The sequence below is a fragment of the Theobroma cacao genome, chromosome 5, assembly GCF_053813885.1.
Source record: "Theobroma cacao isolate CCN51 chromosome 5, ASM5381388v1, whole genome shotgun sequence".
Taxonomy (NCBI): domain Eukaryota; kingdom Viridiplantae; phylum Streptophyta; class Magnoliopsida; order Malvales; family Malvaceae; genus Theobroma; species Theobroma cacao.
In genome coordinates, this window is record NC_142643.1 from 1,344,423 (window position 1) to 1,367,919 (window position 23,497).

Consider the following 23,497-nt stretch of genomic DNA (forward strand, 5'->3'; position numbering starts at 1 on the left):
ATTTACTGCAGCAGCACAGTTTGAACAAATTTTCAACGTCCATGGGCTTTTCCATCGTTAGTTTCCTTATTGGAATTTGATTTATTAAGCAAGAAGAGTGAACCCTTTTTTCCTTCAGAATTCCCACTGCAACCCCACTTGCAATTCTTTTACGGGCCTGAGTTACAGGGTCATACTCAAACACTATTGGTGTACAGATAAGAGGAATATTTCTATTCATATCTTGATCACATGGAAATCACAGAGGCAACCGTTGAATTCTTGCGTGCAAAAATATTCAACGTAAATAACTAAGAAAAAGAATATCTTCACGCCATCTTCCAATGGACGCCAAGCAAGCTTACTGTCATCATACCATCCATCACAAAGCTTGATTTACACTTTGACGGCCCAGATTAAACCTTTCTCCTTCCCCTTCTCTCTTTTTGTCTTTCTATATAAGGCCATGCGGCTGCGACCTCCTCATTCTTGAAACCGTCATTCAGCTTTACAGAACCTTTTTTTTTTTTGGCTTCTATCATCAACGTGCAGACAGGAAACTTGTTGACTCTTCTTGCGAAGAAAGAAAATGGCGAAAGATAGGAAGATTGGGGTGGCTATGGACTTCTCACCGAGCAGCAAGAACGCTCTACAATGGGCTGTAGATAACTTGGCTGACAAGGGAGACACCCTTTATATCATCCACATCAACGCCAACTCTCTCGATGAGTCTCATAACGCTCTCTGGGCTAAATCCGGTTCTCGTAAGTTTCTTTCTTTTTCTGACATAGATGCAGCTTCTTGTTTTTTCTTTCTTTATATTCTGATCTGATCTAAATCTTGGGTTGTTTTCCGATTCTTGCAGCTCTTATTCCTTTGACAGAGTTTAGAGAGCCTGAGATTATGAAGAAGTACGATGTTAAACCTGATATTGAAGTTCTTGACATGCTTGACACTGCTTCAAGACAAAAAGAGGTTCACTTCTCCCCTTCTTTTTAACCTGTCAAATTAAGTCCTCTTGTTGATCATCATTTTATCTTGTCCGAGGCTGATGTACATGTTTGCGATTGCAGATACACATTGTAACGAAACTGTACTGGGGAGGAGATGCTAGGGAAAAAATTCTTGATGCTGTTGAGGGTCTGAAACTTGACTCTTTGGTCATGGGAAGCAGAGGACTTGGAACCGTTCAAAGGTAAGAAAATGGCCATCTTTTTTTAATGTTCCTTTCATTGTCTCAGTTGTCACTGATGTTTTTTGCATTGGGTTGGTTTGATGGGAAAAACAGGATCATCTTGGGGAGTGTGAGCAACTACGTTATGACACATGCTTCTTGCCCTGTTACCATCGTTAAGGAATCAAGCTCCATGAAGCACTGATAAGTTCATATATTTCGTCTTTCATTTACAAAAAATAATCTGATGAACGGCTGTTCCTTCCGAGTGTATGCTTTGAATCGGCTTGATGTGCTGTTCCTGTCTGGTTGATCATGTTTTCTAAGTAGCTTAAGGAGTTAAAAGGTTGTGTTACCAAATTCTTAAATGTGGTACTTTGTTGTTTAATTTATTCCTTTGGTATTGATTTTGTGTCCCTACAAATGAAATCATAGCCCTTCATGGTGCCGAAAAGCGTGTCAAGACATGGAATTTAATAACAAAAGCTTTTGTCTTTGTCCACATTATGAACTCTCTTTCAAATGTTCAGATACTTTGCTTTCTTTTTTCTACTTTCCCCCATTTTCACATGGGCTGATGGAAAGATCTAGATCCATGAACTTGTGCCACCTGCCACACTGTCTACATTGCCAACCATTTTGTTTTTTCTTTTTTTGTTGTTGTTTGTAATTGACTTACCCTTCATCTAGCATATGATTTTGTCAGCTGTCAAGCTGCTCTGTTTTCTGAATATGGCGTAAATTATGAAAAAAAAAAGACATTGAGAAACTCAACAGTTAAACGATAATCTATATGTATAAGGTGTTAATTTATGTCTTGACTCGAGAACAAGAACAACAAACGATGAACACAAGACAGATTACGGTCTTGGAGCATTTGGAGTAAACTAAGATCACGACACAAAACCAGGTGATAGAAACAGGGACAAGCACGCGACAATTACTGGGGGGAAAAAGGAAAAACAGGTTCATTTGGAGGCATTGGTTGGAGCTTGATCCATACCTGCAGCAATGCGAGCTTTAACGAAGGCCAACAGTTTGTCTCTGGGAGGCAGGCTGCCCTTAACAACGCTGCAGCTCACGAACTCGTCGGTCCATTTGAACAACTCGGGAAATTTCTCAGCTGACAGCACCTCCATCCCTGTGGCTTCTTGGATGACCCTGAGCCAGTAGCCAATAAAATTGGCAGCAATGTCAACCATTCCGACTGTATCTCCCCCAAAGAATCTCTTTCCACGCAGCGCACTTTCAAGCGTTTTTAGACACTCGCAAGCTTCTTCCACTACCTTTTCTCGCTCACTTTCTTGGCTCCACCCTGCTTTCCGTAGCACAGGCAAGCACTACATGCACACCACAAAAAGAACTAAAACAGTAAGACCAAAACTGATACATCCTACGGTTTCGAGAGTAGAAATCTTCTGTTCTCATTTAGTGCCCTTGCTTGGTCGTTATATAAGTTTGAATGGGTCAAATTCAACCCAAATATAAGTTTTGCCAGGTGATCAGGCCTATTTTTGAATCTGAGCTGTTTGAAATCTTCAAAAAAGTAGACTAAAAGAGTAGTTAAATGATCAAAGTCTTACCTTCTCATCGACGAAGTTAGCCCAGAAGCGAGCCATGGCTTTGTCATAAGGATCCTCGGGCAAAATGGGATTGCCCTTCCAAGTTTCCTCGATATATTCAAGTATAACGAGCGACTCAGCAATTGGTTTTCCATTGTGGAGGAGGACAGGAATTTTTTTGTGAACAGGATTGTATTTCAAAAGCAAAGGGCTCTTGTTTTTTAAGACATCCTCCTCTATGTACTCATATTGAACACCTTTCAATTGCAAAGCAAGCTCTACCCTGCGGCTAAAAGGGCTTCCCCAAGCTCCAAAAACCTTCACTTCTTCAGCCATTATGTAACCTTTTTCTTTTTACGTCTTCTGCACTTGGAAGGAGACTTTGGTTTGATGCTACTTATAGAGGTTTTCTTAGGGAGGAAGACAGGCTTGCTGTCATCATCCTTAATCAGTGACGGTCGAGTGAGAGTGAAGTGGTTGGAGCATAATGGCAAGTCAAAGGAAAAAAATGCCGAAGAAAGTTCAAATTAAGATAAAGCCTGAGGTAAGATGGTGCGTTCGCTTGAAAACTAACTAATTGGGCCTTCGGTGCTCTTATTTCTTGGGATATTCAAGTCCAACCCGATCTTGAGTCTTGACTGCCAGCCCTTATCAGAACGGTAGAATGCGATAATATAAAGCCTGTTTAATCTGATTTTTAATTTATTTACTTTTTAAAAATAAAAATCAAATCAAATAAGATTTTAAATAACACTCTTAAGAAAAATAGCTTTTTTTTTAAAAAAAAAAAATTAAAAAAATTTTAAAAAAAAGCTCCAAATAGAAGTTTTATCTTTTTTTTTTTTAAAACATATCAATTTTTCAAAAAATATCCCTCTCGTTCAATCAATCTTCCTCTTCTTTCTCTCTCTTTTTGTAAATCACCATTTTTCAACATAAAATCAATTTTTTTATTTAACTTCTGTTAACTTCATTCATCCTAATATTTTTTACATCTCAATTTTCATATTTTCTCTTGCCAAATATGAAAAAAAATATTTTTTTTTTCTTTTCAAAAAACATTTATGTGCTTTTCAAATGGAGCCTAAAATTTTGTTTTAAAATATTGATTAGGTACAACCCATTATTGTGGTAGTTATTAGTTGTGTAAATGTGAATTAATATATAATAATTATAGCATGAATTCTTTCACTCATAACATACTTTTGAATAATTATATTTTCATTCTTTTATTCTTTGAATTTACTAATCAATAAAAAAAGCTAAACTTCACCTACACCCTTCACAGTTTAAATTTTTCTCGCACCATTCTTTTTTCAATTAATATTCCATGAACAATTTTTATTCCTTCAAGAAATTAAGTTATTAATTTTACCTAATAAAATTACAAAATATACTAATTTTGTATTGAAAATATTTAATAATTTGGTGTAAGAACATCAATGATATGATCATTAGCTTGATAGTATGAAAATCTAATCCAACAACTCAATTTTTCAAATTAGTTTTAAGTTAGGGTACAATTTAAATTTGAAATATCTTTTTAGAGATAATGTATAATGGATTAATATTTGATGCACTGATAGTGTATAGTTTTAATACACAGTCAGACCATTGCATCAAATATTTTTCCATACATAATTAGAGGAATAAGTTTATCTACCTTTTGGGCTTACTTGAATGCTTCTATTGATTCAAAATTCAAAAGAGAAATTGGCTTCCAAACATTTAACATTCACTAATGAGTATGTCACCTTTCATATTCAAAGCTCAACACAACCAATTTAGGCTTCCTTTCTTAAATGGGTTTCTTTCCATTAAAAAAAAATTGGGTTTTGGAGCCACAATGCAAAAGAAAATCCTTGAACAAAAAGAAAAAAAAAGAACGTGTTTATTCCCCCCCCTCAAAGGGTTGGGGATGAAGTCCTTTTTGTGTGTGTTTTTCCCTCTAAGTGGGTTTCAAAAATATATTTGGTATCAGCTGTTGGTGGGAGCCTATCCAAAGCAAAGCAAAATCCTTCAGTTGGAGCAACTGCATTATGGCCAAAAGAGACCCCAAAGCCCTGCAAGGAAAGTTAGAACCAAAGTGGGGTTATTGGTTAATTATGAGATCTTCACTTCAACTCCAATGACATTTTCCCAATCACTTTCATTGTTAGTTAATGAGAAAAATGCTTTCATGCCCATCAAACATAGAAATGTGCCTAAAATTGTTATACAATGAGGCTGAATCCATCCTGAACAATGATAATGAGACAAACGATAATCATTAATTAATATTTTATTTATCAAAAATAAAATTTATATCCAAATTCATTTTAAATTCGAAAAGAAGGTATTCAAACGTTAATCGAATCGAATACTAACAATTTCTTGCCTTTCTTCATATTCGATTTTGAATGTTGCGCAAGAGACAAAACATCCCTTTCCCTTATCCTTTGTGTTCTTCACAAATTCACAATGTGGTTGCTATGAGCCGACCATTTTTTCCTCGAAATTTTCAATTATTTTTTAAAAAAGATAATTCTTTTCTATTGCTCGTATATTATGAAATTATATATATATATAATATAATAAAATTAAAATAATATTTATAATTCACATTTAATTCAAATAAAACCCAAAAAAGTTAACTCTGTTGGAATTTCTTTTACTACAATTCACATAGTTTTTTTGACCCTTGCAAAAGAAGATTTGACAAGATTTGATTTTTGAGTTTTGAAAAGAAGATTCCAATTTTTCACATCTCGAATGCCAAGAGGATTTGCATGAGTCACGGACAAAAGTGGAGCGTGGCCATCATAAAATTTACCTTCTTTCCTTTGTTCTAAAAACAAAAAATCCAATTAAATAAAATAATATAATTAATGTATATTACTTATAATTAATGCAATATCTATTAAAGTTCATTAATTATTTTTAAATTAAAATTTTAAAATTAATCCACATCAACCCCAACTCTCTCGATGAGTCTCACAATGCTCTCTGGACTAAATCCGGTTCTCGTAAGTTTCTTTCTTTTTTTGACATAGATGCAGCTTCTTCTTTTTTTTTTTTTTCTTTTTTTATATTCTGATCTGATCTAAACCTTGGGTTGTTTTTCGATTCTTGCAGCTCTTATTCCTTTGACAGAGTTTAGAGAGCCTGAGATTATGAAGAAGTACGATGTTAAACCTGATATTGAAGTTCTTGACATGCTTGACACTGCTTCAAGACAAAAAGAGGTTCACTTATCCCCTTGTTTTTTAACCTTTCAAAATTAAGTCCTCTTGTTGATCATCATTTTATCTTGTCTGAGGCTGATGTACATGTTTGCGATTGCAGATACACATTGTAACGAAATTGTTTTGGGGAGAAGATGCTAGGGAAAAAATTCTTGATGCTATTGAGGATCTGAAACTTGACTCTTTGGTTATGGGAAGCAGAGGACTTGGAACTGTTCAAAGGTAAGAAAATGGCCATCTTTTTTTAATGTTCCTTTCATTGTCTCAGTTGTCACTGACTTTTTTTGCATTGGGTTGGTTCGATGGGAAAAATAGGATCATCTTGGGGAGTGTGAGCAACTACGTTATGACACATGCTCCTTGCCCTGTTACCATCGTTAACAGTTGAGTTTTAGGTTGATTAGAATTCTAAATCTTATTTGATTAGGATTTTTGTTTGTATACAATATTAAGTAGTTGTATGATTTTAAACTTCTTATTCCACATCAAATCCTAATCACATTCTACTTTGGACTTTTATACTATAAAAGTGAATTTCTAGGCTTTAGAATAGCAAGTAGTGCTTTGAGAGCTCTAGAAAGAGAACATCTTGTAACTCTATCTTTTGCTCTAGGTGGAGCGAGAGTGGTTTGAGTGAGTATTCTTAGGAGGTTATTGAGGAAGAGTGTGCAAGGGATCTTGGGTTGTTTTGGGGAACCATAAAGGTCAATTTATTGTACTTTAAATTCTCAATAATAGAAGAACAGTTTCTCTTCGTGTACGTAGGCAAGAGGCCGACCCACGTAAATTCTTGTGTTTTTCTATTTGCTTAATTTCTCTGGATTTTATCTTTGTTGATTTTTAGGCAATTTTCACAACAAATTGGCATCAGAGCTTCGGGTTCGGTAAATTCAAGATTCAACAAGAATGTCGAAAGTTACTAGTTCTACGAATTTTTCAATTGAGAAGTTTGATGGGAAGACTAGTTTCACACAGTGGCAGAGAATGATGAAAGATCTCCTTGTGCAGATAGGTTTAATGCGCCCCTTGCTAGGAAAAGAGGAAGGGCAACCAAATGACATGAAGGATGTTGAATGGGCAGAGTTGGAGCAAAGGTGTGTAAGCACTATTCGACTTTGCATTGGAGATAATGTGTTTAATCATATTATTGATGAGGATTCTGCTCTAAGATTATAGGTAAAGTTAGAGAAAATTTACTTGGCGAAAAGTCTTTCTAACAAGTTGCAGCTTAGGCGAAAGTTGTATCGCTTAAAGATGGAGGAGAATGGAGACCTCATGAAGCATATGAATGAATTCAATGGAATCATTGATCAGTTGAAGAAGGTTGATGTCAAGGTGGAGGAAGAGTAAAAGACACTATTGTTCCTAGCTTCGCTTCCAGACTCCTATGAGGTATTTGTGGAATATCATATATGTGGGATGGATACAATAACGTTAGAACAAACACAAGCAACGTTAATGTCTCGTGAAGCCTGAATGAAAAGTAAAGAAGGGGATAAAGATCCAAATGGCTTGGCATTAGTAATTGAGGCTAATAGGAGGAAGTCAACTGGTAAGGGATCTAAGGGTGGCAAGTCTAGATCCAACAATGTTCAATGCTTTAAATGCAAAGGGTATGGGCATATTAAAAGGGATTGTCCTACAAAAGGGATGAAAGTAACGAGAACAAAGGTGAGTGTACTTTCGTTGCTGAAGGTGATAATTGTGATGTCCTTACAATTTCAGAAAATATGGATGCAAATTCTGATTGGTATTTAGATTTTGCTTCTGCTACTCACATATGTTATCAAAAAAATTGTTTTGATTTACTTCAAGAAGGGGTGACTGGGAATTTGACTTTGGGTAATAAGTCAATAGTGAAGGTCATGGGTCTTGTAGTGGTGAAAATCAAAATGTTTGATGGGGTTGTGCGCTCTTTGGGTGGTGTGGCCTATGTCCCAAAGATGCATAAGAATCTAATATCATTGAGCTTGTTAGACTCTAAAGGGTATGGATATTCTGCTTGTGATGGAGTAGTAAAAGTCACACAAGGCGACATGGTCCTGATGAGGGGGAATTTGCATAATGGCTTGTATCATCTAGAATGTGAGGCCTCGAAAGGATGGGAACAGTGCACAGGAGATGGTAGCTACCAAAGTGAGATTTCATTGGCTGAGGAGGTGATGAAAGATTCTCATGGTGTAGATGATGGTGAAAGGACGAAAAATCTTACCAATAGTGAATTGGAAGGGTCGTTGAGGTCCCTTTCCGAAGTCAATTAGTGCCATTGACTTGACGGCTACACAGCTGCATTGGCCGTTTTGTGGAATCAAGTGTTGGACCATGCTTGATTCGATATGTGTAGTTGTGGTAATTATAAAGGCCAATGATTTAAAAAGTCTTATGCTTAGAGAGTTGTTCAAGGTGTTGGAAAGTAGGTGGAGTTAGGAAGTTGCAATTAGTTGCGATTAGTGGAAGAGGTTTAAGGAGTTTGAATTCAAGTCAAAGGTGGAGATTTGTTGAGTTTTAGGTTGACTAGAATTCTAGATCTTATTTGATTAGGATTTTTGTTTGTATACAATATTAAGTAGTTGTATGGTTTTAAACTTCTTATTCCATATCGAATCCTAATCACATTATACTTTGTACTTTTATACTATAAAAGTGGATTTTTAGGCTTTAGAATACAAGTAGTACTTTGAGAGCTCTAGAGAGGGAACATCTTGTAACTCTATCTTTTGCTCTAGTTGGAGCGAGAGTGGTTTGAGTGAGTGTTCTTGGGAGGTTATTGAGGAAGAGTGTGCAAGGGATCTTGGGTTATTTTGAGAATCATAAAGGTCAATTTATTGTACTTTAAATTCTCAATAATAGAAGAACAGTTTCACTCCGTGGACGTAGGGAAGAGGTCGAACCATGTAAATTCTTGTGTTTTTCTATTTACTTAATTTCTCTGAATTTTATCTTTGTTGATTCTTGAGCAATTTTCACAACATTAATGAATCAAGCTCTATGAAGCACTGATAAGTTCATATATTTCGTCTTTCATTTACAAAAAATTATCTGATGAACGGCTGTTCCTTCCGAGTGTATGCTTTGAATCGGCTCGATGTGCTGTTCCTGTCTGGTTGATCATGTTTTCTAAGTAGCTTAAGGAGTTAAAAGGTTGTGTTACCAAATTCTTAAAGTGCGGTACTTTGTCGTTTAATTTATTCCTTTGGTATTGATTTTGTTACCCTACAACTGAAATCATAGCCCTTCATGGTGCCGAAAAGCGAGTCAAGACATGGAATTTAATAACAAAAGCTTTTGTCTTTGTCCACATTATGAGCTCTCTTTCAAATGTTCAGATACTTCCTTTTTTTTTTCTACTTTCCCCCATTTTCGCATGGTCTGATGGAAAGATCTAGATCCATGAACTTGCGCCACCTGCCACACCGTCTACAGTGCCAACCATTTTCTTATTTTTTTGTTGTTGTTGTTTGTAATTGACTTACCCTTCATCTAGCACATGATTTTGTCAGCTGTCAAGCTGCTCTGTTTTCTGAATATGGCGTACATTATGAAAAAAAAGACATTTGAGAAACTCAACAATTAAATGATAATCTATATGTATAAGGTGTTAATTTATGTCTTGACTCGAAAACAAGAACAACAAACGATGAACACACGACAGACTACGGTCTTGGAACATTTGGAGTAAACTAAGATCACGACACAAAACCAGGTGATAGAAACAGGGACAAGCACGCGACAGTTATTGGGGAGAAAAAGCAAAAACAGGTTCATTTGGAGGCATTGGTTTGAGCTTAATCCATAGTTTCAGCAATGCGAGCTTTGAAGAAGGCCAACAGTTTGTCTCTGGGAGGCAGGCTGCCCTTAACAACGCTGCAGCTCACGAACTCGTCGGTCCATTTGAACAACTCGGGGAATTTCTCAGCTGACAGCAACTCCATCCCTGTGACTTCTTGGATGAGCCTGAGCCAGTAGCCAATAAAGTTGGCAGCAATGTCTACCATTCCGACTTTATCTCCCCCAAAGAATCTCTTTCCACCCAGCGCACTTTCAAGCGTTTTTAGACACTCGCAAGCTTCTTCCACTGGCTTTTCTCGCTCACTCTCTGGGCTCCACCCTGCTTTCCATATCGCAGGCAAGCACTACATGCACACCACAAATAGAACTGAAACAGTGAGACCAAAGCTGATACATCCTAGGGTTTCGAGAATAGAAATCTTCTGATCTCATTTAGTGCCCTTGCTTGGTCGTTATGTAAGTTTGAATGGGTCAAGTTCAACCCAAATATAAGTTTTGCCAGGTGATCAGACCTATTTCTGAATCTGAGCTGTTTGAAATCTTCAAAAAAGTAGACTAAAAGAGTAGTAAATGATCAAAGTCTTACCTTCTCATCGATGAACTTAGCCCAGAAACGAGCCATGGCTCTGTCATAAGGATCCTCTGGCAAAATGGGATTGCCCTTCCAAGTCTCCTCAATATATTCAAGTATAACGAGCGACTCAGCAATTGGTTTTCCATTGTGGAGGAGGACAGGAACTTTTTTGTGAACAGGATTGTATTTCAAAAGCAAAGGGCTCTTGTTTTTATGGACATCCTCCTCTATGTACTCATATTGAACACCTTTCAATTGCAAAGCAAGCTCTACCCTGCGGCTAAAAGGGCTTCCCCAAGCTCCAAAAACCTTCACTTCTTCAGCCATTATCTAACTTTTTACCTTTTACGTCTTCTGCATCTGGAAGGAGACTTTGGTTTGATGCTACTTATAGAGGGAGGATTTCCAGCTTGCTTAGGGAGGAAGACAGCCTTGCGTCATTATCCTTATTTAATCAGAGACGGTCCAGTGAGAGCAAAGTGGCTGCAAGCTTGAAGTCAAAAGAAAAAAATATCGAAGAAAGTTCAATTGTGCTACAGTGAATTAAGATAGAGTATGAGGTAAGATGGTGCGTTAGCTTGAAGAGTAAAAATTGGGCCTTCGGTGACTCTTATGCCTTGGGATATTGAAGTCCAACCCGATCTTGAGTCTTGACAGCCAGCCCTTATCAGAACTGTAGAATGCAATAATATATGCTTTGATATTAAAAGCAGAAGCCTATTTGGTTTAATTTTCAATTTATCTACTTCTTAAAAATAAAAATAAGATCAAATAAAATTTTAAATAAATTTTTTAAAAAAAAAAATTTAAAAAAACTTCAAATAAAAACTTTCTCTTCTTTTCTTTTAAAAACATATCAATTTTTCAAAAAATATCTTTATCGTTCAATCAATATCCCTCTTCTCTCTCTTTCTTTCTATAAACCATCATTCTTCAACGTAAAATCATAATCTCTTTTTTCTTTATCTCTCTCTACAAAGACAACTAGAAAAAAATTGAAGACTCAGTAACGGAATAGTAAAATTTAAGATTTTTTTATCTTTATAAAAATTAAAAGAAAAGAAAACTCAAAATTTAAAGTTGTGTTAAGATGTTATTTAAACGTTTTTTTCTTTTCTTTACTAAAAAATATAATATTATTATTACTAAACAACTTTGAGAATTGTTTTTTTTTTATTTTTAATATTTGAAATTATATATAAACATGAAACATATTTGTTCCATTTTAATTTATTAAGTGATTAAAGATTGTATGAATACTTGTTATCGTAAATTTTAACCAAAATTAAAACTTATATAATTTATTTTGTCAAACAGCTTACTAAACAATTTTAAGTTAATTTTAAAAGTTATTATCTTTTATAAAAACTTTATAACTTTTAAGCTAAAAAAAATTAAATCATACAGGCGCTAATTTTATTCTTAGAAGTTGCAAATTGCAGAGAGATTACAGCACACAGAGTGAAGAAAACAGATGCTGGAACAAAAGCATGAGATGATCAAGAACTATTTTTGCCATAAAATCATCTGGAAAATGGTTGATTTGGGATAGCATTAATCTGTCCATCCATCACCAGATAGCCAGTTTTTCATAAAGGCAATCAGTTTATCTCTAGGAGGCAGGTGTTCCTTGACAGGATTGCAGCTTACAAACTCGTCACACCATTTGATCAACACAGGGCATTTGTCTGCTGTCAGAAACTCTAGTCCTGAAACTTCTTGAATGACCCTAAGCCAAAAGGCGATGAAGTTGGCAGCAATGTCAAGCAGTCCGATTGTCTCTCCTCCAAAGAATCTCTTTCCATTGAGTACACCTTCAAGTGTTTTCAGACACTCTCTTACTTCTTCCAGGGCCTTCTCTCGCTCTTCCCCTGTGCCTAAAAGAGCTTTCCACACTGGAGGCATGCACTAAAACACAAACACACAAGCAAATAAGAAACCAACAATCCAGATTTATCTCCCACTTACCAAATTTAAAAGCAGTGATTCCAATAATTGACAATTGAATCTTACTTCTTACCTTCTCATCTATGAACCTAGCCCAGAAACGGGCCATGGTTCTTTCATGAGGATCTTCAGGCAAAATGGGATTGTCTTTCCAAGTTTCATCAACGTATTCAAGAATAATAAGAGACTCCAGGACTGGTTTTCCATTGTGCAGGAGCACAGGTACTTTCTTGTGAATTGGATTGTATTTCAGAAGCAAAGGACTCTTAAACTTGTCATCAGAGACATTCTCTTCTATGTACTCGAAAGGGATACCTTTCAGTTCCAAAGCAATCTCCACTCTACGGCTAAAAGGGCTTCCCCAAGCACCAAACAGCTTCACTTCTTCAGCCATGGGATGTTGCTTCGCACTTCCTCTGCACTTAAACAGGATTAGTGTATCCTTCCCCTCTTGCTTAATCAATGGGGTTGTTAGAAACTTTCAGGCAACGAATATAAAATAAATGTCAACGGAGGCAGAAGTGGTTCTGAATATATAAAACCATAAACTATATGTCCTGCCAGCAGAATAAACGCAGGTCATGGATTTTTCCTGTTTAAAAATGGAGCTAAAATAATTCACTGCCATGTAGGGAAGATGGTGGGTTAGCTTCAAGCTGACGTCCTGTCTTCGTGGGTGAGTTGGGAACGTCAGGTCGACCAGGCTTGCTCAAGGCAAACCAGGTTCCCAACTTCCCAACCCGGAGTTCCTTTGGGTTTTGATTTTGATCCTTAAATGGACCTCTTTGGTCCAATCTGTTTGGGCTTTTCGAGATTCTTTGACGGGCTTTTAGTTTGCTCTTATTGGGATTTGCAAGTACCCATCAGAACCTGAATTTTTTTATTTAACTTCTGTTAACTTCATTAATATTCCATCAACAATTTTTGTTCCTTCGAGAAATTAAGTTATTAATTTTACTTAATAAAATTACAAAATATACTAATTTTGAATTGAAAATATTTAATAATTTCGTGTAAGAATATCAATGATATCATCATCTGAAAATCTAATCCAACAACTTAATATTTTCTGAAAAGCCCATTCATCGTGATATTTAGCAGACTTGGGGGTGTTCTTGGGCTCAAGGGGTTCGTTTTACAGATTATGTTTCTAGTTTCTCATCTTTCAAAGGAGCCCCAAGGCCCCCGGGTACCTTTGAGGTTTCTGCATGCAGGTAAATCTCCTAGTTGCAGGATGACAGAAGAAAGGAAAATAGAAACACCCACACCCACTGCTATGAACAATCTGGACAGCCAGGGGGCTTTGAACCACTGAAATATCACATACTTGTATGGCATTTTTAGTAACCTCTCCTCTATACAAAATCAATAACCTCTCTCAACAATTTAATAACTTTTCAAGTTCTTCGTCAATAACCTTCTGTGTAAATTTATCATGATAATAACAATTGAGACATATAGCAACAGCTTTCACAAATGTTTTTTTTTTCTTGCCATGCTCATCTATTATTTAATAACCTCAACAAGTACTTTTCAATCAAAATAAGGATAAATTAAGATTAACTAATGTTGATATTGATAGGATTGAAATCCCCCAATTTGCCTGATGGGGTGTATCAGCAGATAACGCCTTCCTAGTAACCAATAAAGATGGGGTAGTTGATTGATTGTAAGCTGATTACACGTTTCCCACAAAAAGGGGGCTTGATTGGACACAAGCACTCTGTTCCGTTGTAGTTGGCAATGATGTTCAAGAACATAGCGGCCTGAAGTGGCTAAATGGTATGCTCTTGAAGGTTGTGCACTGTCGTTGAGGTGATTACAGATGTCGGAACTACACAAAGGGAAACGATAATTTTACTGCAGACACCTAACTTTGATTGGACTAAACAAGAACTAGATAACGCTCGCACATTTTTCTTAAAGCAAAGTGCTACAATAATAAAATTGTCTCTTCTTCCTAGTGCCAGCTCCATTACCATTAGTGGGCAGGAGGTGCAATTCTTTTTTAGCTAAAAGTTACAGTATAAATACCCACTCAGACGAGGGGTTTGCTGCAAGAAGGATTGTTGCATTGGTGAGAAAGAGAAATGGCAGCCGCATTGAAATTCGTCTGTCTTCTGGGATTGATTGTGCTTGTCAGCATTGTGGGGCTAGAAAGGGTTGATGCAGCAGGGGAATGTGGGAAATCATCTCCTGATAACGAGGCAATAAAGCTAGCCCCATGTGCTGAAGCAGCACAAGACCAGAACGCTGCTGTCTCGGCCAGTTGCTGCGACCAGGTGAGGAAAATAGGCCGAAGCCCAAGCTGTCTCTGTGCCGTTATGCTCTCTAACACTGCTAAAGCATCCGGAATCAAGCCTGAGATTGCCATAACAATCCCAAAACGCTGCAACATAGCCAACCGTCCAGTCGGTTACAAGTGTGGACGTAAGTCATGATTTCATTACTCCATCTTTGCTTTAAAATTTTGTTCGTTTTTCTTTAACATCATCGCTTCTTCCTAACATATATTATAACTGCTTGTTTTGCAGCGTATACGCTTCCTTGAAGGGAAGATTTGTGGACTCAAGACTGCTTGCTGGAGCTCACTTGTTCTAGTGGTGACTATGTAGCTTAAGCTTGCCCTTTGTACGAATAAATGCTTGCACCTTGTTTATATCTACCTTGAACAATAATACAAATTGAACGTTTCTTCTTTTTTATTAGGTTTTACTTGCATTACCCTTTGAATCTCAGTTCAGAACACCAACAGAGAAGCAACAAAACTGATTCCAAAGGCATGATTAGTTTGCCATTGGAGACAGCCATTGATCATGAAACATCAAAATCATCGAAAATCCTAATCAACTTTGATAAACATGTGGTTGCAGAGTACTTGTCCTGACCCAATGTCAGTCTCCTCTAACGACCAGAACTTCTTAAACGACCATTTTAAAGCATTTGTCCCACCAACTGATAGGATAGAGACTGCTTTAATCTGCGGGTCGCAATTTTGGAAGGGAAAAACCTGGACTAAAGAGTAAACATCTTTTAGGGTCAGATAGGAAATAGACAGGACAGTTCGGAGACAAAACTGTGGGACTTTTGCAAGAAAATTGTGGTAGCTGGGCCACACCCAACTGAAGGTTGCTTTAACTGTTTATGGTGCGTGGCATCCTTTTGGGCAATCTTAGTCATGAGGTGGTAAAGTGGAGCTTTCAGGTATCTCAAACGACAAAGAAAACTTGACAAGGACAAAACAAATATGTTCTGTTAGATTATTTTTTTGACCTATTTAGAGCTACCTAATAGTACATTTGGTTAACGAAATAAGTAAAAATAAAATAAAATAATTATTATGTAATAATAGAATCAGATGAGAATAAAATAAAATAGATATTACGTAGTTTAGTATAATAAATGAAATAGGACAGAAATAATTATTATGATTTATTGTAGTGTTTGATTAGTAAAAATAATTTTAAAATAAGAAAAAAATAAAAAATAAAAAGATAAAAATACTTTTTATTATATATATAATTATTTTATTTTATTTTATTTTTAAATATTAATATTTTATTTATAATCTAATCATTAATATTAAAAAATACTAATATTTTATTCATAATTTAAATGTTATTATGATTATTTATTTTTAAACATTAATATGTATAATTTATTTAAAAATATTAAAAATTGATAGTTTAAATATTAATATTTTATTTATACTTTAATCATTAATATTAAATGTTATTATGATTATTTATTTTTATTTCAATTTATTTTTTAAATATTAATAATTTATATTTTATTTATAATATTAATAATTTATCATTTAAATATTAATATTTTATTTATAATTAAATTTTATTATGATTATTTATTTTTATTTAGTTTTATCTTTTAAATATTAATAATTTATATTTTTTAAATATTAATAATTTATAATTGATTTAAAATATTAATAATTGGTAATTTAATTTATAATTTAAATATTATTATGATTAAAATATTAATACTTTTGATTAATTTTTAAATTAAAAATATTTTATAATATATAATTAATAACTTAACCTTTTTATTATAATAAGATTTATTTTTCTCTATTTGCATTTTTCATTTTTTGATTTAAATTTCACTTAACAATTTAAAAATTAATATTTTTAAAATATTAATTTTTTATTTATAATTTAAATATATTATTATTAAAATATGAAAATATTAATATTTTTTTTAATTTTTATTAAAAATATTAATTTTATAAGTTTAAGTTTGTAATTTTAAAAATAAATAAGGACATTTTAATTCAAAACATTTGAATTTTATTCTCATGGTTGTGGAATAGCTAATACCATGGGAGAAGAGAATATGGTATTAGCTATTCTAAACTTTTGTCCAATTTTAAAGAATAGCTAATCTTTTTGGAATGGCTATTCCTTTCCCACATGCAAATCAAACAAGGGGATAAAATTTTGTAAGGAATAGAGAGGGAATGACTTAGCTATTTCCCCAATCAAACGTGACCAAAAGGTTAGAGTTTTCCAATTTGGTATAAGACAAATAATCATTCAAACCTCCTGGTGAAAACTTGGTTTTATTTTATGTTCTTGGCATTGCGAATCAAGAGACAAAAGCAGCTAATCTAAGCAGAGGAAAATTTTTCTTTAACCTTCCTTTCATGGGAGTTCCATGTCAGGGACAAGAGACAAAAAAAAGATTATCCAACAAAGTGATTAACATTCAATAAGAGGGAAAAGAGACATGGAGGAAGCTTTTACTTTATCATGAAGCATCCCATAGTCACAAGTTTTTTTCCAATTCAAAATTAGGTAAAACAGTAACCAAAAATCTCCTAATAACCAAATTCCATCCTCTTGTTATAGGCAAAATGATGACAAAAAGCAGAGTTCAGCCATCAATAACAGATAGTCTAGCAGAAGTTTGTAATTCATCATAACATATCAAAGTCACTTAAGCAGATATCCTTTACAGAAAAAAAGAGCAAGTCTCATCACCTCCTTTTACAGTGAAGAAGGAAGACCACATAACTATATTTGCTTGGCTGGAGAAACAAATAACGGCCAGCTGTCTGCAGCGTCTGACTACTATAACTACCTCCAACATAACAAGAGATAGATTAAACTGCTATGTATCTTCCTATGTACCTTGTTAAGGATAAAGTCAAGAAAAAGATGCAAAGAAAACAAGGGAATATCATGAGTCATACATAAGTAACTCACACGCCATTTATACTTATTTTCTGTTTTTTGCCCGTGTATCTTGGCTTCTTGTAAGGGTGAAAGAGAGAAGGAGAGTCGTAGGATGGGATATTAATTGATCGATCAAACATAAAGAAAAATAAAAAAAGGAAAGCAGCTTGAGCATGGAGTCCATTCATTGCATTGGTTAGATCATAGAATTCACGACAGAACTATATTATTTGATCATCTAGAAACAAAGTTTTAGACCTTAAATTACTTTACTTTTACAGGTATATCTTAGAATTTGATTCTAGCAATCAAGTAATTGGCCAAATACTTCAAACTGGACCAAGGTGACAAAATACCGTTAAAGATCAGTTCACTAGTAGTAATGGAAGACAAATCCAAGCTAGGTCTAACACTCCGGACGACTGATACTCAAAGAGAACTTGTGAAGGTTTTGTTCAGATCTTAAAGGTCTTGGCAATTAAGTTATTATTAGCAAAGAATAACAGATTTAATGCAGAATCAAGAAGAAGATCCATATAATTCCAGTGAACATCTGACCAAAAGTACCTTAATAAGTTTGCGGATTAGCAAGTGAACTTTTAGTAATAGAGAGACCCTGCAAAAAAGGAAATGTACAATTAACAAAGATGGCAACCTTACAGTTAAAAAGTTATCCACTATGCTCCTCATTACTATAGGCTTATACCACATCAGACAGTCATACTGTCATACCTAACAAACAAAATATTGGCCGGACGTTACAACAAAATATGCCCACAGCCACAGGGTGTGGGCAGTTGCTCCCAATCCTAACGTCCCTTTACTTATATTATAAAAACTAGTTAAAATTCTAGTATTATTTTTCTATATTTTGTCCCCACTTGAAATTGAAAAATAAAATAAAATGTGTGTAGCATCTTTATCAATATTGAAAAGCAGAAAGGTATAATTACAACAAAACAAATGATTTATTTTGCAAAATAATAAAGTATATTATATAAATATAGGATTTTATGATTAATTTACTTATTGATATAAGTTCCACTAAAATTTTAAAATATTCAAGTGATTAATTGGTTTCTTTATATCTTTTGTAGTTTGTCATTATGGTAAAGTATTTTTTTCATTTGAATTTTTTTTCTACGGATAAATTAATTAGGTATATGTAGAGAAATGCCAAATAATACTTTGAAAAAAAAATATTTACTTTGAAGGAGAATTCATAAGGAAATGATTATTTGGTTATGTAGGTATAAGAAAAAAAATGTTTTGCAGTATTGATAATTAAAAAAAATTTATAACACTTCCAAATTATAAAAAGATAATTATAATAATATGTTATCATAAAATAAAAAATTGAAAACAAAGTGTTTTTTGTTGCACTTTAAATAATAATAATAATAGAATACAATATAGTATAATAAAAAATAAAATTGGCTGCATAGAAGGAAAATTTTGGATTCGTGAGTTTGAAGCAATCGGAATCAAATATATAGAGTGGAAGAAGTACGATAATTTATTGCATGAGTTCAACTGACAAACAATAAATTTGAAAGATGATATTGAATTTAATAGACGTATAAGATATAGAGAGAAAGAGAGAGAAAGATCTTGTTTAATTTATTTATATTTCTTTTATAACCTTACATATTATACCATTCATGCTATATTTCCTATCAAATTAGTGTAGGAATCAAATGGGAAAACCGTTTTTTGAGTTATCATGGTCAGTTTTATTTATTTAGTAATGAAATTATGGCAATGAGTTAAGGATAAACATCACATTAAATGCAAAGATAAAATAAGCAAATTAGTCAATGGAAACAAAGATAGGGAAACCAATCTTTGACAAATCCAACCCTCGTAGCTGATTAAATTTCTTGCTGATTATGAGAAGATTCTTACCATGAAATGCTACTGTTTCCAAACCCAAAGAGAGAACAAAAACTGGGAAAGATTATTATGTAGTTTCCAAGGTAGGTACTTGAGCTGATATTGCTGGAATGATAAGTACATCAGAATCAACCCCATGGGTCCAAACTGTAATTGCGACACATCAAGCTTTGATGCACCTGACAAATCGATTGGGCTCAAAACCAGGAACACCAGGGGGGCCAAATGGATCAAAACGTGCACCAGGAGGAACACCCCTGTTTCAAACAATCCAATCCAAAATAAATTCTCCAGTATAATGTAAGCAGAACACACACAAAGAGAGAGAGAGAGAGAGAGAGCTAACGGTTGTGCTCCAGTGAAACCAGGCTCTCCACCAACTCCACCCAACCAACGAGGATCATTTGGTCCTGCCTCCACATTATAAGATATAATTAAGTCGCAGAACTATGCATGCAATTCACCAACAGTACAAGACATATGTTACGAACCTAGAAGCATGCTACCACCACCAACATCACCCCTGAAAGCCATTTAACAAATAAAAACACACTCAAGTCAAAAACTAAATCAAACAGTGGCCAATACAACACTGATTTGGGACTGAATATACCTGGTAGGATACATTCCAGCACCAGGCCCAGGAACCCGATCACTGCCACCCATAGGATTAACTGGAGGAACAACTAACCTGTAAAGCAAAACTTATAATTTTGATGAGCGCATGATCTATTTGGAAGGAAGATAATGGAGATATGCGGACAAGTGATTAGAACCATACGTGTGGAAAAGTTCATTGAACTGAAAAAAAAAAAAAAAATCTACCCTCTCATACTAAATGTATGCATTTTTACTCCTTTTTTTTTCTTCCTTTCTTTTCCTCTCATAATACCTTTTTAAAATTCAGAAGCGTTTATAAGACATGTTCAATCTTATTTAAAATATTATATAACAGTTACTATCATAGCAATCACTGATTGGGAGTTCCAATATAATGCACAAATAAGTGGTCCTGGAAAGGACTTGAGCCAAATTACGAAAGTTTCTTTTGAGCCTTGCCTAAATTGGGAAATCTTACATGTATGTAAGCATTGTCGAGAGACCAAATAATTCCTAGAATTCTAAAACTACAAGTTGGTTAACAGATATCATCTCAGCTTGGTTACCCATATGAACATAAGTTTAACCTCAGTAATTAAGTTTTGACAAATAAATAGGAGACCAATACATGATTGTGATTTGTGCATCAATCACAAATGTACCATAAGTTTCATATTTGTAAGGTTATCAAGTAGAAAACTGCAGCTCACGAAGAGATAGAAAAATATCAAGAAAGACCCAAATGACCAAACAAACCCCACAGGCCACAATACCATTAATTCAAACCAAATACATTAAACAAATTCCAGACAATTTCAACTAAGTAAAGAAAATAGAAAAAGGAAAAGACAAATACTTGATTTCAAGATGAACGGGTTCATCTTCCAGTGGCTTTTCTCGCTTATTCTCCGGGCTTCACCCTGCTTTCCATTGCGCAGGCAAGCACCACATACACACCACAAAAAGACCTAAAACAGTGAGACCAAAACTGATACATCCTAGGGTTTCTAGAATAGAAATCTTCTGTTCTCATTTAGTGTCCTTGCTTGGTCCTTATATAAGTTTGAATGGGTCAAATTCAGCCCAAATATAAGTTTTGCCAGGTGATCAGGCCTATTTCTGAATCTGAGCTGTTTAAAATCTTAAAAAAATTAGACTAAAAGAGTAGTTAAATGATCAAAGTCTTACCTCCTCATCGATGAGCTTACAGCAACGAGCCACAGCTCTGTCATAAGGATCCTCTGGCCAAATGTGATTGCCCTCCCAAGTTTCCTCAACATATTCAAGTATATCGAGCGACTTAGCAATTGGTTTTCCATTGTGGATGACGACAGGAACTTTTTTGAGAACAGGATTGTATTTCAAAAGCACAGGGCTCTTGTTTTTATGGACATCCTCCTCTATGTACTCATATTGAACACCTTCCAATTGCAAAGTAAGCTTTACGCTGCAGATAAAAGGGCTTCCGCAAGCATCAACAACCTTCACTTCTTCAGCCATTATCTAACTTTTTTCTTTTTACGTCTTCTGCACTTGGAAGGAGACTTTGGTTTAATGCTACTTATCGAGGTTTTCTTAGGGAGGAAGACAGGCTTGCGTCATCATCCTTATTTAATCACAGACGGTCCAGTGAGAGCAAGGTGGTCGGAAGCTTGAAGTCAAAAGAAAAAAAGTATCGAAGAGAGTTCATTGTGCTACAGTAAATTAAGATAAAGCATGAGGTAACATGGTGCGTGAGCTTGAAGACTAAAAAATTGGTCCTTCGGTGACTCTTATGTCTTGGGATATTCAAGTCCAACCCGATCTTTAGTCTTGACAGCCGGCCCTTATCAGAACTGTAGAATGCAATAATATATGCTTTGATATTAAAAGCAGAAGCCTGTTTTGTCTGATTTTCAATTTATTTATTTCTTAAAAATAAAAATCAGATCAATAGGATTTTAAATAAATTTTTGTTAAAAAATAACTTTTCTTAAAAAATAAAATTAAAAAAAGAATTTTAAAAAAAATTCTAAATAAAAACTTTCTCTTCTCTCTTTTAAAAACACATCAATTTTTTAAAAAATATATCTCCCGTTCAATCAATATCCCTCACTTCTCATCCTTTTTCTGTAAACCATCCTTCTCCGACACAAAATCGTGATCTCTTTCTTTTCCATCTCTCTACAAAGATTACTAGAAAAAAATTAAAGACTCAGTAACAGAATAGTAAAATTTAATATTTTTTTATTCTTATAAAAATTAAAAGAAAAAAATCCAAAATTTAAAGTTATATTCAAATATTATTTAAAGGTTTTATCTCTTCTTCACTAAAAAATATAATATTATTATTATTGTACAACTTTGAGAGTTGTTTCAAATTTTTATGAATTTATTTGATTTTTAACATTTGAAATGTATATAAACAATAAGCACACTTGTTCCGTTTTGATTTATTAAGCGATTGAAGATAACATGAATACTATTATTATAAATTTTAATCAAAATTAAATTTTATATAATTTATTTTATCAAACAACTTACTAAATAATTTTAACTTAATTTTAAAAGTTATTATTTTTCGTAAAAACTTCATAACTTTTAAGTTAAAAAAAATTAAGTTAAACAGGCTCTAATTTTATTCTTAGAAGTTGCAAATTGCAGAGAGATTACACCACACAGAGTGAAGAAAACAGATGCTAGAGCAAAAGCATGAGATGATCAAGAACTATTTTTGCCATAAAATCATCTGGAAAATGGTTGATTTGGGACAGCATTAATCCGTCCATCCATCACCAGATAGCCAGTTTTTCATAAAGGCAATCAGTTTATCTCTAGGAAGCAGGTGAGTTGGGAACGTCAGGTCGACCAGGCTTGCTCAAGGCAGACCAGGTTCCCAACGTCCCAACCCGGAGTTGCTTTGGGTTTTGATTATGATCCTTAAATGGACCTCTTTCTTGCAATTTGTTTGGGCTTTTCTAGGTTCTTTGATGGGCTTTTATTGGGCTTTGCAAAGTGCCAATCAGAACCTTAATTTTTTTATTTAACTTCTTTAATCCTAGAATTTTTTACATCTCAATTTTTATATTTTTCTCTTTCCAAATATGAAAAAAATATTATTTTTTATTTTCAGAAAACATTTATGTACTTTTCAAATGGAGCCTAAAATTTTGTTTCAAAATATTGATTAGGTACAACCCATTATTGTGGTCGTTATTAGTTGTGTAAATGTGAATTAATATATAATAATTATGGCATGAATTCTTTCACTCATAACATACTTTCGAATAATTATATTTTCATTCTTATATTCTTTAAATTTACTAATCAATAAAAAAGCTAAACTTCACCTACAACCTTTACAGTTTAAACTTTTCTCGCACGATTCTTTTTATAATTAATATTCTATGAATAACTTTTGTTCATTTGAGAAATTAAGTTATTAATTTTACCTAATAAAATTACAAAATATACTAATTTTGAATTGAAAATATTTAATAATTTCTTGTAAGAACATCAATGATATGATCATTAGCTTGATAGTATGAAAATCTAATCCAACAACTAAATTTTCCAAATTAGTT

The 23,497-nt window shown here is 34.1% G+C and overlaps 6 protein-coding genes, 1 long non-coding RNA gene and 1 pseudogene across 10 annotated transcripts; 3 read left to right on the top strand and 5 right to left on the bottom strand.

The window, feature by feature from the left end:
• Positions 1–454: 454 nt before the first annotated feature.
• LOC18597651 (Adenine nucleotide alpha hydrolases-like superfamily protein) lies at positions 455–1,655 on the top strand. Its single transcript, XM_007026799.3, has 4 exons — positions 455–743; positions 845–954; positions 1,053–1,174; positions 1,268–1,655. Exons 1-4 carry the CDS (start codon positions 569–571, stop codon positions 1,356–1,358), a joined length of 498 nt encoding a protein of 165 aa, XP_007026861.3. The 5' UTR covers positions 455–568; the 3' UTR covers positions 1,359–1,655.
• A 275-nt stretch (positions 1,656–1,930) lies between these two features.
• LOC18597652 (glutathione S-transferase U8-like) lies at positions 1,931–3,100 on the bottom strand. The gene is made up of 2 exons (XM_007026801.3): positions 2,737–3,100; positions 1,931–2,493 (listed from the first exon to the last, which is right to left on the bottom strand). Exons 1-2 carry the CDS (start codon positions 3,049–3,051, stop codon positions 2,122–2,124), a joined length of 687 nt encoding a protein of 228 aa, XP_007026863.3. The 5' UTR covers positions 3,052–3,100; the 3' UTR covers positions 1,931–2,121.
• A 2,550-nt stretch (positions 3,101–5,650) lies between these two features.
• On the top strand, positions 5,651–6,327 carry LOC18597653 (universal stress protein PHOS32-like; the record flags this gene model as incomplete). Its single annotated transcript, XM_018120874.2, has 4 exons — positions 5,651–5,720; positions 5,830–5,939; positions 6,040–6,161; positions 6,255–6,327. Coding segments are annotated over 4 exons (375 nt in total), but the record flags the coding sequence as incomplete, so codon positions are not given.
• Positions 6,328–9,509: 3,182 nt separating this feature from the next.
• Positions 9,510–10,712, bottom strand: LOC18597654 (glutathione S-transferase U8-like). The gene is made up of 2 exons (XM_007026803.3): positions 10,315–10,712; positions 9,510–10,072 (listed from the first exon to the last, which is right to left on the bottom strand). Exons 1-2 carry the CDS (start codon positions 10,627–10,629, stop codon positions 9,725–9,727), a joined length of 663 nt encoding a protein of 220 aa, XP_007026865.3. The 5' UTR covers positions 10,630–10,712; the 3' UTR covers positions 9,510–9,724.
• A 984-nt stretch (positions 10,713–11,696) lies between these two features.
• LOC18597655 (glutathione S-transferase U8-like) lies at positions 11,697–12,782 on the bottom strand (annotated as a pseudogene). The gene is made up of 2 exons (XR_016026148.1): positions 12,323–12,782; positions 11,697–12,210 (listed from the first exon to the last, which is right to left on the bottom strand). The product of XR_016026148.1 is annotated as a glutathione S-transferase U8-like (transcript).
• Positions 12,783–14,289: 1,507 nt separating this feature from the next.
• LOC18597656 (uncharacterized) lies at positions 14,290–14,952 on the top strand. Its single transcript, XM_007026805.3, has 2 exons — positions 14,290–14,679; positions 14,784–14,952. Exons 1-2 carry the CDS (start codon positions 14,340–14,342, stop codon positions 14,798–14,800), a joined length of 357 nt encoding a protein of 118 aa, XP_007026867.3. The 5' UTR covers positions 14,290–14,339; the 3' UTR covers positions 14,801–14,952.
• Positions 14,953–17,138: 2,186 nt separating this feature from the next.
• On the bottom strand, positions 17,139–18,169 carry LOC148762334 (uncharacterized). The gene is made up of 2 exons (XR_016026421.1): positions 18,009–18,169; positions 17,139–17,396 (listed from the first exon to the last, which is right to left on the bottom strand). It is a non-coding gene; the product is annotated as an uncharacterized LOC148762334 (long non-coding RNA).
• A 1,140-nt stretch (positions 18,170–19,309) lies between these two features.
• LOC18597657 (proteasome inhibitor-like protein) lies at positions 19,310–21,559 on the bottom strand. Of its 3 annotated transcripts, none has more exons than XR_016026337.1 (6): positions 21,123–21,559; positions 20,791–20,854; positions 19,948–20,025; positions 19,826–19,857; positions 19,681–19,744; positions 19,310–19,591 (listed from the first exon to the last, which is right to left on the bottom strand). XR_016026337.1 is itself a non-coding variant. In XM_088806482.1 (6 exons), exons 3-6 carry the CDS (start codon positions 19,998–20,000, stop codon positions 19,498–19,500), a joined length of 243 nt encoding a protein of 80 aa, XP_088662608.1. In that variant the 5' UTR covers positions 20,001–20,025; positions 20,791–20,854; positions 21,123–21,530; the 3' UTR covers positions 19,310–19,497. The 3 variants fall into 3 exon arrangements, 1 of the variants encoding a protein (XP_088662608.1); XR_016026336.1 differs by having other exon boundaries at positions 20,791–20,857; XM_088806482.1 differs by having other exon boundaries at positions 21,123–21,530.
• Positions 21,560–23,497: the final 1,938 nt, after the last annotated feature.

Coding starts and splice junctions, on each gene's coding strand:
- LOC18597651 (XM_007026799.3), top strand. CDS start 569: ATGGCGAAAGATAGGAAGATTGGGGTGGCTATGGACTTCTCACCGAGC. Junction 744..844: donor CTGGGCTAAATCCGGTTCTC/GTAAGTTTCTTT, acceptor CGATTCTTGCAG/CTCTTATTCCTTTGACAGAG. Junction 1,175..1,267: donor GGACTTGGAACCGTTCAAAG/GTAAGAAAATGG, acceptor TGGGAAAAACAG/GATCATCTTGGGGAGTGTGA.
- LOC18597652 (XM_007026801.3), bottom strand. CDS start 3,051: ATGGCTGAAGAAGTGAAGGTTTTTGGAGCTTGGGGAAGCCCTTTTAGC. Junction 2,494..2,736: donor CTAACTTCGTCGATGAGAAG/GTAAGACTTTGA, acceptor GTGTGCATGTAG/TGCTTGCCTGTGCTACGGAA.
- LOC18597654 (XM_007026803.3), bottom strand. CDS start 10,629: ATGGCTGAAGAAGTGAAGGTTTTTGGAGCTTGGGGAAGCCCTTTTAGC. Junction 10,073..10,314: donor CTAAGTTCATCGATGAGAAG/GTAAGACTTTGA, acceptor GTGTGCATGTAG/TGCTTGCCTGCGATATGGAA.
- LOC18597656 (XM_007026805.3), top strand. CDS start 14,340: ATGGCAGCCGCATTGAAATTCGTCTGTCTTCTGGGATTGATTGTGCTT.
- LOC18597657 (XM_088806482.1), bottom strand. CDS start 20,000: ATGGGTGGCAGTGATCGGGTTCCTGGGCCTGGTGCTGGAATGTATCCT. Junction 19,858..19,947: donor GCTGGAATGTATCCTACCAG/GTATATTCAGTC, acceptor AATGGCTTTCAG/GGGTGATGTTGGTGGTGGTA. Junction 19,592..19,680: donor GGTTTCACTGGAGCACAACC/GTTAGCTCTCTC, acceptor TGTTTGAAACAG/GGGTGTTCCTCCTGGTGCAC.